The sequence below is a fragment of the Helianthus annuus genome, chromosome 10, assembly GCF_002127325.2.
Source record: "Helianthus annuus cultivar XRQ/B chromosome 10, HanXRQr2.0-SUNRISE, whole genome shotgun sequence".
Classification (NCBI taxonomy): Eukaryota; Viridiplantae; Streptophyta; class Magnoliopsida; order Asterales; family Asteraceae; genus Helianthus; species Helianthus annuus.
Genome location: NC_035442.2, coordinates 153817176 through 153838017, shown reverse-complemented (window position 1 = coordinate 153838017; position 20842 = coordinate 153817176). Strand labels below are relative to the sequence as shown.

At 37.2% G+C, this 20842-nt stretch overlaps 1 protein-coding gene across 1 annotated transcript; it reads right to left on the bottom strand.

Annotated features, from left to right (window-relative positions):
• Positions 1–7678: 7678 nt before the first annotated feature.
• Positions 7679–9745, bottom strand: LOC110882912. The gene is made up of 2 exons (XM_022130801.1): positions 8398–9745; positions 7679–8295 (listed from the first exon to the last, which is right to left on the bottom strand). The coding sequence occupies exons 1-2, from the start codon at positions 9743–9745 to the stop codon at positions 7679–7681; spliced, it is 1965 nt and encodes a 654-aa protein (XP_021986493.1).
• Between the last annotated feature and the right edge of the window lie 11097 nt (positions 9746–20842).

The window sequence follows — 20842 nt, the reverse complement described above, 5'->3', positions numbered from 1 at the left end:
CGTATCCGAAATTTCGGATACAGACTCGGATAACTAACCGGATATCCAAATTTATAAAAAAAAATCAAAAAATCTGTTTCGTGTATAGATTAAAACTAAACTTATATTCGATTTTCTAAATTTCCAACATTTAAAACTATAACAATCATAAATTCATACGAATACAATTATTTACTACTTTTTTTACTAATTTTTACAATACTTCAAACTAAATATAATGCTCATATACTATATATATTTATAAAAAAATAATTAGTTTTCGGATATCGGATAATCGGATTATCCGAAATTTTTGAAATTCATATCCGAATCCGAAAATTCGGATTATCCGGTTTTCGGATATCCGAAATTTCGGATATTTCGGATACGGATTTTCGAATATTTTGGATCCGGATTTTTTTAAACACCCCTACCGACTGGGATCTTGCTTATCTTGTGTTATTATTCCGGGAACTAAGAAACTAAAGCAGTGGAAGCCGTACACCGATTTAATGTGAAGTAGAATACGGATTTATTGGAGCTACGAGTCAAGAACCGAGATTGAGACTAGTTTATTTTTATTGTTTTGTTTGTTTTTTTTCCAGTCTAAGCGTTCGATTTTCTACCGCTCAGACTGCGGGGGAGTATTGGACTGCATTCTTAAACTATGGTTTATTAGTGTAAGCCCACAGGCTCGATTAGGTTTATAGGGTTCCTTGTGATCTCTATATATTGTAATCAAACATATCAATAAAATCAATCAAGTCATTTACCATCTTACACACCCAAGATCAAAAGCCAATTTCAAAGGGGTATGGTGGGGCGTGGCTGGGGTGGCGTGGCCAAGCCACATCATAATGGGGTTCCGCCATGGCTAGTGCTCTTGGCCAATGAGGTTTCGCCATGTCATGTGAGCAGCCCTGCCCAACGCCGGGCTGAATCCCACGCCAAACGGGCCATGCTGAAACCCAAGCCCACCTGGGGTGGTGACTTGGACGTTTGTACCCAACCCACGCCCCAACTCCCGCCCCATACCCCATAGTCTAACATCCCCTCACTAGGAGACTTGGGTTTTCCAATATAGACTCAAGTTCAATTCCCACTTATGTCATTTTGGGGTGAATATTAGGCAATGATGGTGACAAACCCACCAAAGGGGGTTCGATCCTGAGCCACACCCCAGTTTTCATCCGACTGTTACTTCAGCGAGGCATCTCCTGTGGAGGCAGTACGGTTTCCGGGATACGCCGTAACCAAGTCTGACCAACCCAGCGCTGGCCCGGTTAAGACAACGTAGTCTGGGCAGATCTTGGTTAGGGCCGCCACTTAGGTGGTGTGACATTGGGTCACTCAAAAAGAAAGTCACCGTTCAAAAAAAAAAAACAAAGAGTATGATCGAATACAAACCACCATTTTGTATACAAACTGCAAGAACTATTTAAAAAGTGTTATGTTACCACTAACAAATTATAGAGAAATGGTAAAATAATAACCTAAATAATATCAATTATAGAATTCCCTATAATTATGCTAACAAGCAATCAATTCTTTATTTGGATCCTCCTTTTGTTTTCAATGTGCTGATATAATCTATATCTATATTATATAATAAAAGAAACATGTTTTGTGACACTTGTCATTCTCTCATTTAATTGATTAAAATTATTAATAATACTAATAATAATAATAATAATAATATTTAATCTAATCTAATACAAATAATAATAATATTTAATCTAATCTAATACAAATTCTTATTATTAATTTAATAACCTATTGTTAAACTAAAACTTCAATAGAATCTTCAATCCTAGCTAAACAAGTTTCGAAATTCATAATAATATTAATATGTTAGACTAAATATATTATTAATATATATATATATAATATATTATTGATATATATAACTAAAATTATTATCAATAATATTAATAATAGGTTTAGAATCAAATACAAAGATTCAAAAAATAAGAAGTCGTACAAATGGTATCAAATAGACTCTGATTGACCTCATTCAACCGACATTAGAGCCGTCTTATCGAACTCTACGACATTAATTAATATGTACGAGTTGATGGGTTACATTTATATTAACTCATTTATGTCAATATGGTATGTAAATGTCTCTGTCTTTGTTTTGCATTTAGACCATACGTAATGGGGCTTTATAAGGGCGTGAAAGATTTTGATAATGCCCTTACACCATCCCCTATGGGCATTATAGGGGCATGAAGAGGGATGAGCATTTCTAGAATAATGTCCAATAAGGAGGAAAAACAAAGAAACTAATAAATGAAAGGGCATTGAGAAGCTTTAAACATTACATGAAGCATTATAATGATAATGTGGCAAAAAATGACTCTTAAGGGGCATTAACCATTACCCATGGTCTTATAGGAAATATCTAATACTATATAGTTTAAATTGTTCAACCCGTGTAACACACGGGGAACTAACCTAGTTCTTCATAAAAAAAGTGTTGATATCATCCACATATGTGCTAAAATCAATTATCTTGATTAATTTTCATGTGCTAATATAATTTAAATGTGTTACTTTTATGTATGTATTGTTTTAGTATTTGCTAATTTAACATTTTTAAGTGTTAGAATCTGTTCTCACGGTTTGTAGGATAAATATGGTTTGTACCGTAACCATCCCCCAGGTAACAAAAACTTTTTTTCTCTTGTTGAACAAATACTTTTTTTCTTTTTAACTACTATATTAAAGTTATTCTATAAAGGTTTCTAAATTTAAAAAAAAAATACAATGGATCGCAAAATGTAACACAATGCCAGAAAATATAATACAATGTCGAAGAAAAAAGACACAATGAGTCACAAAAAAGACACAATGGCGCAAATATAGATAAGACACGATGATAAATAAAATAACACAATGATGTAAACAAAAAGTCTAAAATCTACAAGCTAAACATCTAAAAACAAAAACCTAAAATCTCACATCATAGAGTTCGATGAGACGGTTTCAATGTTTTGGTAGTTGATCTCGTGGGAGTTCTTGATAACCAAAGGAGGTGAAACTTATTAGTACATTCATGGTGTGTAACAAACCTGTATACTAATAAGAGAAATCCGATATTGGAGAAGTAGTTGACCCATTTGTGGAAACACATCTTGTGATCAACCCTCGTTTATCAAGAATATCGTTGTTGGCCTGCACGGTCTATATGCTAGGCCTCGACGATTAGCCAAACCTTGGTCTTGTGACTTGTCTAACACGGTCTATATGTTAGACTTGGCGCAATCCAAGAGTTGGTGAACCCATATTAAAATATTATATGTCTTTATATATATTTATTATTATAACGGCACCCATTAAATAAAGATCAATCATCCTAATTAATCACAAGTGTCAATAGTACCCGTGGGGAGCACTAGCCATGTGAACAATGTAAAAGAAAGAAGAGAAGCTGGATGTAACTAACCCAAAATTAGGGGATTGTTCCTTAAAAATAACATTTATCTAATATTTAGGCAATGGATTATCTTTAATCGAATCTAATTTTATTTAAACCTTAAAGTCACATTTTGTAAATCTAATAAAAATTCGTCGGTAACCTTAGCTATGAGTCAGGTCTTTGAGCTAATTAACCTCATCTCTTGCCAATAAAATAATTATAATTCATACCAAGTGGATTCGGAGATCCAAAGCAACACTCTTCGTGCTCTTGATATTCTATACTAATCATTTATTACTTGCTTTTATTTTCTAGTTTTATAATATAAAAATAACAAAACATAATTAATTAAACCAGTTGGTAATTTAAAGTTAACTATTAAAAATCTTATCATTTGGGTTCGATACTTGGTTCTTACCTTGCTTATTGTGTGTGTCTAGCAGACGTAAAAACCATTTCTTATAAATTTAAAACTAGGTGAAAGTGTCTAAAAGTTATTAATTTAACCCACCTAATAAGTGCTAAGAGTTATTAAATTAACTAGATCAACACATCGCAAGACACGACACATTGATCGATGTCGTAAGGTCGGTCAAAAATATAAGTGAAAGTGTCCTATTCACCTTTTACTAGTAAAGGGCAAGTAGGGTGTCGAGTCCACGGGGAATCAGTGGAAAGTACGAAAGCTCGTTGTTTATAACTAATATCTAAATTAAAACCAAATTGCTTTTTGCAGTTTTTGAGATTAATTATGAAAACAATTGTAAAATTGTATTTGTAAACAATAATGAGAGAAAGTGGACCAATCTCTGGGTTTTCAGGTTATGCAGAAAATCAGGTTACTTAGTTACAACCAATTGGAAATCACATAGACATGATTTGAAAACTTGTTTTGATACATAATTAACGAATAATATATTTGATTGCAATGATCCACGATCGAAACCGAAAGATTGATGCAAATGAATAGTAATCCAATTAATTACCAATTTTAGATTTCATAAACATAATCCGGTTCAATGATTAAAGGTTTAAAACAATGACATCCTAGAATTTAATCCCGGTTGTTGATGAATAAACCAAATAATTGATCAACAAGAATGATTACGATAATCAAATATTGTTTAATCAAAACAAAAACAATATGAACAACTAACCGAAGGTTTAACCGAATCCTAATCCAAAAATTCGTAACATACGCAAACCCGATGTTCAAACATAAACCCTAGTCCCGGAGATGGTCACGGGACGACTAGCCGCTCATGATGTTCGAACAATCCGCAATAGCTTGGTAAGAGTTTGAATGCATAATTGATTCGGTATGTTGCGGAAGATGTGTGTTGAATGATGATGATGTTGCCAAGATGAATTAAGAGTTCGAAGTGGTGTATTATGGCTGCCAATCCCCCCACTCGATGATGATGATGATATCTGCTTTTATAACTAGGGTTTAAAACCCATATAATCTGCTCCCAAAAAAAAACACGTGCAAACCATTTTTTTATTAATGTTAGCTGCCAAAATTCCGTAAGTCTCATGTTAAATCCGTAAGCCGCAATCCCAATTCACTGTTTCTTTTTTTTTTTTTTTTTTGAAGCTCCGCCCGAAACCGTAAGTTACGGATTAGTTCCGTAAGCCTCAAACAAAAGTTGCTGTTACTTTTTATGTGTGCATGCCACCAAAGCCAACGCATGTGCCTCTAATTGATTCACGTGATTCCCTTTTCTTCTGACTATTGATCCATGTGATGTCCTCAAATATACTCATGATGATGTTCCACGTGTGTGTACCCACTCAGCCGGCCAGAAGCATGTAATCCTTGCTGTGAATTTTTGTGCTCCTCAAACCAAATGTCTGCATGTGTGTGTTGATATATTAAATGCCCTCATAAAGTTTTGTATGTCAAAAATCTCATCCCTCAAGATCTATGTAATCATGATGATGTTGTTGACTGAGTTTCAAGATCCAAAAATTGTATCTTGGCTGCCCAATATTCGATGATGAGAAGTAAGAATTGTGTTTAATAGCTGCTACCAACTGATGAGAATGATGTGATGTTCATCATGAATTAAAAGCTCCCAAAAATTGTATTTTGGCTGCCTCCTTTTCGTGAATATCATGCCCATCAGGAAGTCCCTTTTTCCCTTCATTATTAACTTTTGAATAATGACCATCCAGCCCCTCAACTTTAATGTTTCGTAAAACTTTCAATTCCAAGCTATTGTTTGACCCGAAAGATATCCAAATACTTCTAACGGCTGCATTCATCCATCTCACATGATCCGCTTTCTCTCTAAACCTCGTATCTTCACCGAATTACGCGTTCTTACCTGCAAACACACAAACTCTCGCAATAATCCAATTCCAAGCATATAGTTCTATAAAACAAGCTAAACCACACAAAATCAACCCTTAAATACCCATGTTTCACACTCTACATCACATCCCCACACTTACCTTTGATTGTCCTCAAGCAAACCGTTACGGAATTACTCACCATCGTAACAATACCTCTAAACCCCTTAACCGACGCAACAGTTTAAGTCCCAAGTCATACCCGTTCCATAGACTAACACAATCGAGATTAACAGTCCGACAAGCAATTGATGCAATTTCTAAAACTTAAGACTTGTTTATTCAAAACTAACATGCTTAGGATTAGAACACATGCTACACGCCCCTTACAATAAACTCTCCTCTCGGTTTAAAAACTGAACTAGCATGTAATGTGCTAGCATTTATATCACTCAATACCAAACATGAAATCCTGTAATCATAGGCTTGTATAATAATCATACCTCCACTGCATCGTATAACATGGCACATATCAAAAGGACTTTCGGTTTTGGGCTTAGGCTAACGCTAGGAAGATTTTCGGTTTTTATTTATATATTTTTCTTTTTTTGTGGCGAACAAACAAATGACCAACCATGACAACTTTATTTGCAAACATAACATACTTTTGGGTTGGTTTCTACCCAAGAACATAAACAATATTCACAACACTTTCTTTTTGTCTTTTTCTTTTTCTATTTTTTTCTTCCTTTTTGTTTTCTCTTTTTTTCAATTATTTAAAACTTGTTGTTCACGGTCGGTATCAAACAATTCACTTTAGGTGGACAAACGAAAGGGTAAATAAGCTCAACAAGGCTACTAAGGGTGATAACTAGGTAAACAAAGAACAAACACAACGGGTTTAAGGGATATCCAAATGCCTTTATCATGTACGTGCACATATTAAACCACAGTCTCAGCATGCATCAAATCATACAAGTTCTAACACAAAATAACACGCGGCCTGCTCTCAACAAATGAATTCAATATGTTAATCATTCTATCAGTCTACAGGCTCAAAATTCTCACCAAAGAAGGGTAAAAAGGCTGCCGACACGTAGCATATGCAATCTAAAGCATGTTACCCCTAAATAGACATCTCTTTTCAATTCTTTTATCCTAAAAACACCTGTCAGACCTACTCTCATGAAACTTAAAGGAACGACCATGACAAGGGACTACGCTAGTTTACTACCGGCAAGGAACCCATTAGTGATTGAAACGTTCGGTTTTCATATCCATTTAGTTCACTTAAGGCGATGAAATTCTTTAAAATTTTCAAAATTTTCAATTTTTTTCGCTTTTCATCGTTTTCAATCACTTTCAACCTTTATTAAGCTTTTGTATTCTTTTGCCTTCCCGGGTTTCCCATATCCCCACACTTGGGCGACATTGTCCCCAATGTATAGTGCTTTTAAAACAAACCCGGGAATACCAACTAACAAACATCATGAGCGACCGTTTTCTAACATAATTAACAAAAACACATTCCCTAAACACTACATAGTTTAACACCACCAAAAACACGAATAAAAAAGCAATAATAAAAAGTGGAACAGACTACCCTGGTTTTAATCGTATAATCCTCATACGTCATGTTCCACCACGACCGTATAGCATTCCATTCGCGGCCGTGTCCAACAAGTACTCAGGTTGATATCTACCTTTAGTGTTCAGATCATCCCCGTCCAAATGGAGATTGGGTATGGACAGTTTTGACTGAACTCTAATCCGTGCATTGTCCGCCACTGCAACTAGAACGTATTGGGACTTCACCAAACATCCCCACACTTGGACCATTGCATCCGTAGAGATCAATAACCTGATAACCTGCAAAAGTACTCATGCAAAAACAAAACAAATATACACTACTCTACATCCTCGGGCTGCCTCCCGAGAGCGCTAAGTTTATAGGTCTTCAGCCAGACCGTACCTTATGTACCCTCATGGTGGTCGAGTGGGATGTTTGCGTCCCATGGCCTCTACGTATGTACTACGCCAATGCTCCAGTAAGTCATCCGTTGTCTTCCACATTGGACCGAATAACTTTAACCTCCGTTTTGCATTATCACATTCAGGCGGTTTCTTTTTCTTCTTCTTCCCTCGTGGCTTCCCTTTGTCAGTTTTAAACTCCTCATGCGCCACACCTTCCTTTTTCCTTACTGCTTCGCTTCCTGCCACTTCAAACCTGTAAACCATAAAACACTCATGTTTGGTTTGAATCTCCTTTGCAGGAGAGACAATTTCTTCACCATTTTCAGCTTTTGAGTGTTCACCTGAAATTGGAGGATTAGTCGCATCCGAAAACACATTTAACCGCAATTCACGGTCACCAAACCTCATACTTACCGTTCCATCAACACAATTGATAATGGCATGAGCAGTCGCTAAGAACGGTCTACCCAGAATGACTGGAGGGTGCGTATTCTTTGAACTTGTGGCACAATCAAGCACTAAGAAGTCAACTGGGTAGTAACACTCTTCTACCTTCACAATTACATCTCTTACAATCCCCCTCGGACACATGGGAGTCTGATCAGCCAACACCACGGTGGTGTTGACTTTTTGTAGCGGACCAAAATCATATTGGTCATACAGACTCCCCGGTAGAATACTAACACACACTCCAAGATCCAACAGTGCCCTTTCTATTTTAAATTCACCCACTTGCACTGAAATAATGGGTGCTCCTGGATCTTGGAGTTTCGGGGGAAGGGTACCCAACAAAACGACATTCACATTTGCAGTCAAATCAAGTTTTTTAGGAAACTTGTGAAGTCGTTTTTGGGTACTTAACTCTTTGAGACATTCAACCTGATCGGGACTCTCTTTAATCGCATCAAGTAAGGGTAGATTAATTTTAGCTTGTTTAAAACTTTCCCACCTTTCATCCCTTGGTGGGTCCCGATCATGTTGAGAGTCCGATCCATTACCAACATCCTCCACCACCTCCTCAACTAATTGTGATGGTGGAGTAATTGTGACACTACCAATTTCAGAATTTGGAAAAATACTTACTGCGTTGATGTGCACATTTCTTCCATTTTTCGTGCTAGATGACTGATGTGCTGGGTTAACTGTGGTAGTGCTTGGCAACTTACCTGGATCTCTTCTCAACTGAGCTAGATCCTCTGCTAACTGCCCCAGCTGCTTTTGCATTGCTTCGGAAGTTTTGTCCCGAACTTCATTATCCTTCTGGACGTCCTTCATGAACTTCATAATAGCATCCAATTTGTCATCACTCGTTCCACCACTAGCACTTGAGGAGTTCCCTTGCTGGGTACCCTGATTATATGGACCCTGATTTTGGTAATTACCTTGCGAGTAATTATCTTGACGACTCTGATACTGCTGGCCTCCTTGCATGGGTACCTGGAAATTAGGGTTCATTTGATTAGCAAAATTACCGTAACTAAAATTGGGGTGGTTTCGCAAACCTGGATGATATGTATTCGATTTCATATCATATTGCTTTCGTTCACCATAGATTTGATTCACTTCATCAGTCTGACCACCCAGTACAGCACATTCTCCAACTTGATGCCCTAACTCTCCACACTCAGTATACACCGAAAATGTATGGGCGGGTTTAACTTCGGCTCCCTTTCCCAACTTCATCTGAGCCACTTGTCGTTCAAGCAATAAGTTTTGGTGCCTCAACTTCTCGACCCGCTCCTCAGCTTCATAATCAACCGACTTTGCTGAACTCGATTTTGCCCTCCTGCTAGATTGTGCCTGTCTCTTCGAAGTGGCACTTTGTCTCTCCAAATATGCCCAATCCACAACTTCTGTATTTGTGATAAACGTACCATTGCTAATGGCTATAAGATCTCTTACATGATCAGGAAGTAGCCCATCATAAAACGCCTTAATTAATTCCCATGTCTGAATTTCATGATGTGGGCATTTCCTAAGCAACTCCTTAAACCTTGTGAACGCCTCATGGAACGGTTCCCCTGAATGTTGCTGGAATGCTCTGATTGCATCCCGAGCTTCACTAGTTCTATTCATAGTTTAGTATTCCTCCAAAAACACCTGCTGCATCTCTTGCCAAGTGTATATACTACCTGGAGGTAATGTCGCGAACCATTGTCGAGCTTTGTCTTTCAAGGTGAACTGAAACAGCATCATCTTCACCTCATCCTTCGTAAACCCTGAACCTCCTATAGTTTGGCAAATCGAATCAAAACTCGCAATGTGCAAGTATGGTTCTTCGGTCCTTTTTCCATAGTACTCTGGCAAATGGCCTAAGTATTGAGGCCTCACCTCGAAAGGTCGATTATTGTTCCCCACCGGTGTAACTATAGCTGATGAGTTGGGTACTACAACGGGTCGACAATGACCTTCAACGTCTTGAATTGGTGCCCCTTGAACTACTTGTGGGACACCATCAACAAACTGTATCTGATCGCCCCCAAACCGATTATTAGCTCTCTGATTCCCCGCATTGAATTACGGGACTCCATGTTGAACTTGATTCTGTGGAATCGGGCGCAGGATGTGATTTCTTTGATTGACCTGTTGTTGTACTGGATAGCCTTGATTCACATTGTACCCCTCATCGTATCTGTAACCAGCATATCTCCCATCATACTGATTTTGGTAATCATCCTCCTCCCAACCAGATTCCCAAGTATGAACGCTACCTTCTCTGCGTTGGGAACCTTCATCATACCCGTGTTGATGCTGTGGTTGATTAAGGCGAATAATTTCCCCATGTCGGAGATTAAGGTTTCCAGGTTGGTTTTGTGGGCCTGGGTTGAATTGTGGAAATGGTTGTGGTGGCGGTTGATTCTGGTTTTGGTTATTAGGCTGGTTTTGGTTTTGAGGGATTGGTGGATCTGGAATGGGGGGGATTGGATCGTTTTGGGCTTGGTTTTGTGGCTCTTGATCAGCCATTTTGTGAGCTGCTTGTTCAAGATCTTGAGCAACTGTTGATGACTGAGCTTTAGTTTTCACTGCTGAACGGAGAAGAACTAGATTTTGTCGAGCAGTCTTCTCAATTTCTGGATCAAATAAGAGCGGTGAGGATTTCTTTGAAAACCTGGTATGCATGCAACACGAGAATCACCTGCACACAGACAAACAAGAAACCAAGCATAATACGGAACAAACAAATAAAAGACAAACAAAAAGAAATATTTTTGGTTTTTTAATTTTTAGGTTTTTTTTTTTGAATTTTTACAAAAAAACAACAAACTAAACTAAGCGCACCGACTCCCCAGCAACGGCGCCATTTTGATCGATGTGGTAAGGTTGGTCAAAAATATAAGTGAAAGTATCCTATTCACCTTTTACTAGTAAAGGGTAAGTAGGGTGTCGAGTCCACGGGGAATCAGTGGAAAGTACGAAAGCTCGTTGTTTATAACTAATATCTAAATTAAAACCTAATTGCTATTTGCAGTTTTTGAGATTAATTATGAAAACAATTGTAAAATTGTATTTATAACCAATAATGAGAGAAAGTGGACCAATCTCCGGGTTTTCAGGTTATGCAGAAAATCAGGTTACTTAGTTACGACCAATTGGAAATCACATAGACATGATTTGAAAACTTGTTTTGATACATAATTAACGAATAATATATTTGATTGCAATGATCCACGATCTAAACCGAAAGATTGATGCAAATGAATAGTAATCCAATTAATTACCAATTTTAGATTTCATAAACATAATCCAGTTCAATGATTAAAGGTTTAAAACAATGACATCCTAGAATTTAGTCCCGGTTGTTGATGAACAAACCAAATAATTGATGAACAAGAATGATTACGATAATCAAATATTGTTTAATCAAAACAAAAACAATAGGAACGACTAACCGAAGGTTTAACCGAATCCTAATCCAAAAATTCGTAACATACGCAAACCCGATGTTCAAACATAAACCCTAGTCCCTAAGATGGTCACGGGACGACTAGCCGCTCATGATGTTCGAACAATCCGCAATAGCTTGGTAAGAGATTGAATGCATGATTGATTCGGTATGTTGCGGAAGATGTGTGTTGAATGATGATGATGTTGCCAAGATGAATTAAGAGTTCGAAGTGGTGTATTATGGCTGCCAATCCCCCCACTCGATGATGATGATATCTGCTTTTATAACTAGGGTTTAAAACCCATATAATCTGCTCCAAAAAAAAAAACACGTGCAAACCATTTTTTTGTTAATGTATCTTGGCTGCCCAATATTTGATGATGAGAAGTAAGAATTGTGTTTAATGGCTGCTACCAACTGATGAGAATGATGTGATGTTCATCATGAATTAAAAGCTCCCAAAAATTGTATTTTGGCTGCCTCCTTTTCGTGAATATCATGCCCATCAGGAAGTCCCTTTTTCCATTCATTATTAACTTTCAAATAATGACACCATTCAGCCCCTCAACTTTAATGTTTCGTAAAACTTTCAATTCCAAGTTATTGTTTGACCCGAAAGATATCCAAGTACTTCTAACAGCTGCATTCATCCATCTCACATGATCCGCTTTCTCTCTAAACCTCGTATCTTCACCGACTTACGCGTTCTTACCTGCAAACACACAAACTCTTGCAATAATCCAATTCCAAGCATATAGTTATATAAAACAAGCTAAACCACACAAAATCAACCCTTAAATACCCATGTTTCACACTCTACATCACACATCACACCACATAACATTAACGTGTCTTAGCTTTGTTGTATGGACCTAGATATTGCATGTGATTGTATTATTGCACTTACGGAAACATGTCGTCTCATGATGTTAATTTTTTTTATTTTGTTTGTGTTATTGGTAGTTTTTTTCTATATTTTATTGTTTGTTTGTCTACTAATTGAGTTGGAATCGGTGTCTCTTTAGAAGACAACTCTGTATTCCACGAATATATGTAAGGTTTGTCTACATCTCACCATTCTGAGACCCTATCAATAGTTTTGCTACATGCGGGATTTAGTGGGCGAGGTCATTCTTGTTATTGTTTTGACTATTTGGTAAAAGTTTGTATGATATTGGATTTAAATAACCTCAACTTTCACTATTTGGCCGATTACACTCCTAATTACGAATTGTACAACGCCACTCCCAATTTTCAACTTAATTTCCTTTGACGCTTTCAAACTAAACTAACTAAACCCTAATCTAGTTAGCTTTTTGCTGACGTGACATTTAACATGACATTTTGACATGAATTTTTTTTGTTGATGTGGCATTTGACATGGTAACCGACGGGACATTTGATGTGGCACTTGTTTAGTGATGTGGCATTTGACGTCAGTTAACTGTGTCAGAGTTTAGTTAGTTTATAAGTTAAACAAAGTGTAGGATCGTGTTTCGGCCCTGTTTGAGTCGATCGGAAGAATCCCTATCTAAATCAAGAGGCGGAAACTAATGATTTGGTGCTATCTCAGTCACATTCACTTTAATATTGTTGTTGTATTGATCAATGACACGAGTACATGTTCTGACAGCACTTCGGCAGCACTTCGTGGCTCACCGGAAGAAAACACCCTTAACTATGTGTCTAGTTCCGCTTGAAAGTCTCCCTATATATAGATGAACAGATTTCGCTTATACGTACATGTACGTATAAGCGGAACCACATCATGACATACAAGCGGAACCTACTAGACTGACATACAAGCGAAACCTAGTTTATGCCCTATAAGCGAAATCTATACAAACACACGTTTCTAGGATTTCGTGCCACATCTAACCTATTCAACATTAAGACTCAATGCAAGACGTAGTCGACAGACGTAGTGCACCAACAGACTCCCCCTCGGATGTTGACGGAGTCTTCGAGTCTTTTCAAATGCCAATCTACAGTCTTTATCAGTCTTCAATCTTCCTCTGAAGAATATATCATTGCAAGAATCCGCAAACTCTATCTTCATCACTAACAAGCTTCTCTTTCATGATTGCAATTTCCAAGAACAGTACCGGCTCTAACTGCTTCTTCAACTTTCGTCTTCAGACTCCCCCTCTCAAACTGCTGGGATCGTAGTCTGGAATTCACAGCTTCATTCTAAGATTGTGGACAGGCTTCCATCAAGTTCAAGATCGTTACTTGACTCTAATATATCTCAGGATCATCACCTGGCACATATATTCCTGCACAATCTCTACCCAGATATAAGTTTCTTCAAAGATTAAATCTTTTAAACAACTTATAAACTATGATGATAAACTACAGAAATGATTTTGCATTCAGAATCTTTTACTGGCTCTTTTCAAGCAAACTTAACAACATCAAATACACTCTCCCAAACCTGTTCTTCATGTTCAGCACTTTGAACTTTGAAAATCAGCTTCTCAACACCAGTTGTCGAAAATCTTTTTAGATTTTTCAAAAATCAAAGTAACTAACACTACATGTAAAAACATGAAACAATACAGAAATGAAATATTTACAGACAGTATTTTTTGTGAGTTCGTGCAAGAGGATCATATCAGTTTCTGAGACATATCATCAAACACCGTTAAGCTTGATTTCATTTTAAGTTTTAAACAATTTACCTAGATTGTCAGTATGTTTGTCCTCTTAAATTTTCACACAGATTTCAACTGTTTCGAGATATGCAATTAGTGTCTTAGATACTTAAACTTATCCGTGTGTCCTACTACTTGAATATACTCCCGTATCCAGATCCCAATATTCAGTCTTACAGGTGAGTACACCACAGATGATATCTGTAAAGGGGTTATGTGCGAGGGCCGTGAGAGCTCAGGTCGATACTTCCGTATACGCAGAGAGATGACGGCTTCGACTTTTGGTGTGTCCCCTTTAGAGGATCTTTTATTTACAACAGCAGCGACTATCAATTTTATTGTTTCATCAGCATGCTGAGGGCGAGCTTATATTACAAAGCTTTTTGCGGAAAGCATTATCCGGGGACTAGGTCAGTACTTCCATACAGCAGAAGTCCCGGGATAATACCCCAGATATCACTGAGCATAAAGACCTAGTATCTCAGAATACGGGACCTTTCAAACAAGATTTCAGGGGTTACCTATATATCCAAGCAGTTTTGTTAACCCACATAATAAGCAAGTTTGATTTTAGGTTTATATCTCTTTACAGTTTACTAAATGTGCGAAAACCTACTGACACGTCCACAGTAAGATTGTTTATCACATTTTGACTTTTCATTTCTTTAGCATGTCGTGATAGTCCACTGATGTACTATCATTTCCTCTTATATGCAACAAAAACTCATTTTTCAGTTTTATCATGTTTTTGACTTTTTCAAATTTTCTGATGTTTTTGGATTTTCTAAAAAAATTCTTACTCCCCCTAAAATTCAAATACATCTAATGAAAATTGAAAACAAACTGTACAGAAAATGACAACTGATATCAAATCGCCTCAATTCTCCATCCGTTTGGCTTAAACAATCAGAACTCCCCCTCACAACAAACTATTTTCCCATAATGATTTCAAAACACTCAAGTTTGTTTTAATAAAAATGGTTTTTCCGGAAAATAAGTTCGTTTATCAACCACTTGTAGGTTATGGGGATCAAATCATCACATTGTTTGCCAATATTATGAATGAGAGTTAATTCAAGTTCAAATTAATGACCTTGATTAACCTCTTGTAGATATACACAACAAATCTTCAAACCTGTTTTTCAACCAATTACCATTTGTTGGTTGAATTCTCAAAGTGCCGATTCCTACTCCTCGCTTAAAAACATGGGAGTTCCGGCAAGTCCTGCAAAACTTCGCAAACACATTAAACAAACATGATAAAGAATGATGCCGATTCCTGATCCACAATTACCAACTTGGGATCTCCGGCAAGTCAGGTTTTTACTCTTTAAAAAATATATCCACCCAAGCCTGACCTTCCTTGGGTGTAACACACTCATCATCTTTACTTTTAACGGACTTGTGAACCCCTCTTTTGGCAGCGTAAAATTCTTTAACACCTTTGGCCTTACCATTGACCATATTGCCAAAAATACGTTTCACATTTCCGTTGAAAGTCTTTTCAACATCAAATTTCTTCTTTTCAGAATAAAATTGATTTGAAATTTCAACTTTTCCAACTTTCTTCATAAAATTTTCAGCACGCAACGGTGGAAAATTTTCATCATTCATAGTTGGAACTTTTCTTTCAACCTTTTTCACAACACGTGGCTCCTCTGATTTTATGGAATCAGATTCATCACCAGAACTGTCACCTGAACCTTTCACAACATATTTTTGATTTGGCATATTATCTTTTCTTCTTGAAGCACTCTTTGAACACTCTCCTTTTTCAAAAGTTGAATTTTCAAAGCCAGTAAACTTCCGGGTTGACAGTTCATTCTTCTCAACAACTTTCTCTTTCATTTTACCAGAGACTTCCTGTTTTGGCTTGAATGTCTTCGGACAATCCTTCGCCACATGACCAGCAATCTTACACTGAAAACATGTTCTTTTTTCAATCTTCTTTGGAACTTCATTCTTCTTCAGTTCTTCTTGCTTATTGGCAAGGAATTCCTGATTAGACTGCTTTCTGAATGATTGTTCTTTTTCAGCTTCTGACGTTTTCCCTGAAACAAACACAGTTTTTGGTTTATAAACTTTTTCATTTTTATAGTTTTTCGGTGGAACAAAACCAAGACCTTTCTTTTTGAAATTACGACTATGGTTTGGTTTCTTTTGGAAACTATAACCACAATTGTAACCCATTTTCTTATTGATTCTTTGTTGATCTCTTGAAGTGTATTGTTTAGGTTTTCCGATAAGATTTAAATCTTTTATTTCAGAAATATTAATTTCTGTTATTTTGAAAACCTTTTGAATCATTTCAAGTCTAACACTTCTTATTGGAAAACTCTCATTAGAATATAATTTGTCATAACCTTTCAAAGTATATGCCACTTTGAATGATTCATCATTTAAATTAGATTTTGACATCAAAAACTCTTTATCATAAACCCGTTTGTCCTTTTTGAATGTCGGCTTTGACGTATTGGACCCTGACTTTGACTCGGGTTTGGACTCCATGTTTGACTCCTCACTGTCATCTTTATCTAACACCTGATCGACCACACTTTTTATCAACTTTGACTCATGATCAGTGTCGGATGACGTGTATGTGACATCAATATTTTCTGGCAAGTTATCCGATGACCCAGACTCCCATTCTAAGTTTATTGCTTTTTCGACTCTCTCAGAATTTGGATTTCGAGGTGAATATCCATTTTCGACCGGGGGCGGACATCTATTGTAGACCACACTTGATTTCTTACCAGAAGTCTTCACTTTTTCTTCGTCTTTTGTCACAAATTTCTTTTCTTTGGACGTCTTCACTTCTCCAAACGTCTTCAAATTTTCCACAACCGGATAAATCCTGTCAACAACAAAAGTAGAACATGAATAACTTTCTAATAACTTTTTCACTTTCTCAATTTCTATCTTTTGTGTTGCTAACTCCAACTCCAGATCTGCACACTTCTTTATATGAAAATTAGCATCATCAAGCTGTCTCAGGTACGCTATCTTCAGTGTATTCATTGCCACAGCTTGTTCACCACTTGAATCAGTATACTTGTTGATTTCTCTGTTCATTGTATCATATGATTCTTTTAATCTGTTTATGTTATGCAGCAACTCATTGTTCTGCTTGATTAAAGAATCACAGTTCATGCATTTTTCTGGAACTTCAACTGGTTCAGCATCAACTTTTACTTCAAATTCAGGAATTTCTTTGACTTTTCTGTCTGGTTGGAAAAATTCAGCTCTTCTTTTTCTCTCAGCTTCAGCTTCAGCTTTTAATCTCTCTTCCTATTCTTCCTCTTCTTCGAGCTTTCTCCGTCTTGCTTCAGCAGCTTCCATGACCTTCCTGCTTCTTTCTGCACATTTCAAATCATAGGCATTAGCAAAGAAAGCATTAACATTTGAAGTGTTTTTGGACATCTCTTTGGCCATGAGATCTTTATCTGGGAAAAAATCATCCCAACAAAAACCTTCAGCCAACTTTTCATCTTCTTGTTCTGCCAAACACACTTTGCTGTTTGTTGGAATATATTTATCCCATGAAAAGTTTTCATATTTGCTTAGACATGCTCTTTTTGAATTATCAATCACATCTCTCCCATGAACAGTTTGTGCCTGATGCTGTGCTGGTGGTGTGACCTGATGATAAATCGCCCTTTTGTGATAATCGTTGTTTCCAAAAGGATTCTGGGCACCAGTGGCTTCACGGTTTTTGCACTCTCTCTTGAAATGCCCCTTTTCCCTGCAACGAAAACACGTAACTTTAGATTTATCAAAGCCTAAAGTTGAAACATTTGCATCACGGAAATCATCTCTTCCCGTAATTTGCTTAAACTTTTCAGCTCGTCTCATCACGCTAGCCATACACCATTTAATATCCATCAATTCCATTTCCTCAGCATCAATTTGATCGTAATCCTCTTTCGTGAGCATTGGATTACCGATCTTTCCGGCTAGAAAACTACTATAAGATTCAAGAACCATTCCTAACAAAGACATTTGATTTTTAGCCATCTCTTCAGTGTAATCTTGATCATTTTCAATACTAAGAACAATATTGCACTGGAGTTTTCTTCCATTCTTTGTTACGGAAATATTTGGATCAAATGATGAAAATCTTGAACTGCTAGATCCCTGGGAAGATTTCTTTTCAGAAGAATCTTTAACACTAAAAGCAGTTTCGATTTTCAGAGAATGATTTGTTGATCCAGTAGCACCACTCTTGTAGTACAAACTGATATCCTGTTCTCCATCATAATTCTTCATCCTGGCAATCTTCCTTTGCTCCATCTCTTGAGCTTCCAGGTGCTTGATGAAATCTCCCAGTGTCATATTCTTGTAATCTTTTCTGTTGGATCTTAGCATCATCAGAAACGTTCCCCATGTTTCATGTGGTAGCGCATCTGCAAGTTTTTCAACCAATTCATCAGTATCTTTCTTAATTCCAAGTTTAGACATGTTTCTCACCAAGTTACAATATCTATCAATTATCTGCTTGGTGTTTTCAGACTTTAAACCACGAAACAGATCAAACTCTTTCTTCATGAGAGACATTTTATTTTTGAGCATATCATCACTCCCAACAAACTTTGCTTCCAATTCAGTCCAAATTGAATATGCAGTTCCGTCATGTTGAAGCAAAATCAGAATATCTTCTTTTATCGCTTGCTGAAGCAGACTCACCATGAGTTTCTCATCTCGATATTTCTTTTTGTCCTCAGTACTCCTTTCCCGAATTGGTAACTCTTTGTTGTTTCTTGTGGGTCTTTTATATGGCTCTTCAGTGTGTTCCCATGCATCTAGATGATAAGCCTCGACCCAGTTTCCAAATCGTTCAGACCACACGTTATAATCATCAATATCCATGAGTTTGGGTGGTTTCTGAGACGTCCCGGTTTCATTTTCAATCAAAGCATTTTGAGTCATTGAGATCGGGCTAGCAAAAGCATTATAGAATTCAGTGTCCATTGTTCGATTGTCCAAAGTTCACAAAATTTTCAAGCTTAGGTAAAATGATCCTTGAAGCGAAACTGTCACAATAAGCGGAACCTTGATTGTAACTTCAAGCGAAACCCTGAGTTGTCAGTACAAGCGGAACCTTGAACGTTTTATAAGCGGAACCTTCAAGTGTCTTAGAAGCGGACCCTTTGAACAGATAAGCGGAACAAGGTGCTATTTGAAGCGAAACCACCTGCACCTTGAAGCGAAACTAGCTACTAAGCTGACACAGAAGCGAAACTGACTTGTTCCTTTGAAGCGGAACTAACTGCCAACGAAGCGAAACTACTGACAATTTGAAGTGAAACCTCAGTTTAACTGTCCAAACAAGCGAAAACAACCTGTACCTTGAAGCGAAACTATCAAGTGTACGTACAAGCGGAACCTATTCACGAGCAGTTTTGACCCATTTTTAATGTGAATTTTAACATCAAACTTTCCAGGGTTTGTCTATATCCTATTAGGCACAATCCGTGAGATTTTGAGCTGGTTTTACCGAGAAAAATTTTTAAAATACGAAGAAAGTGTAGAAAAATAGAGGAAATGCAGCTGAAATGGCAAGAACTCCTCCTCCTGAGCTCTGATACCAATTGTAGGATCGTGTTTCGGCCCTGTTTGAGTCGATCAGAAGAATCGCTATCCAAATCAAGAGGTGGAAACTAATGATTTGGTGCTATCCCAGTCACATTCACTTTAATATTGTTGTTGTATTGATCAATGACATGAGTACATGTTCTGACAGCACTTCGGCAGCACTTCGTGGCTCACCGGAAGAAAACACCCTTAACTATGTGTCTAGTTCTGCTTGAAAGTCTCCCTATATATAGATGAACAGATTTCGCTTATACGTACATGTACGTATAAGCGGAACCACATCATGACATGCAAGCGGAACCTACTAGACTGACATACAAGCGAAACCTAGTTTATGCCCTATAAGCGAAATCTATACAAACACATGTTTCTAGGATTTCGTGCCACATCTAACCTATTCAACATTAAGACTCGATGTAAGATGTAGTCGACAGACGTAGTGCACCAACACAAAGGTTGAAAGTTGAAAGTGAAGTACTACAGTTAGTAAGCTATGAATGTCATCGGCTAAATTAAATGGTGAAAGTTTTTAGTATTAAGGGTAAATTACTTTTTGAGTCCCTATGTTGTAGTGGATTTAACCATTTGAGTGTAAAATCAAAATGTTTAACGCCCTGTGTCCCTAGAGCCAGTTTTCTTAACCATTTGAGTCCAAATTCAAACACTGTTATAATTTTTTGGTTAAGTATTGTTAAATGACCAAAATACCCTTATAGTTAAAAAAACAAATGCTCATATATTAAAAAATAAAAAAAATAAAAATAAACAACAAACCTTGATCTCTCTTTAAAAACTCAAGCACTCAGTCTCTCTCTCTCAAAACAACCACCACCATAACCATCACACACCACCGCCACCGTACAACACCTCCTCACCTGCAACCAAACACCACCATCACATCAGAGCACTGTCGGACAACCATCAAAGCCCCACTTTCGACACCATCATCACCATCAAAACCCCACCTCCGACAGCATCGTCGTCACCATCAGAGCCAAAGCCGGACAACCACCGACGAGTTAACCACCGACTGAAACCCTA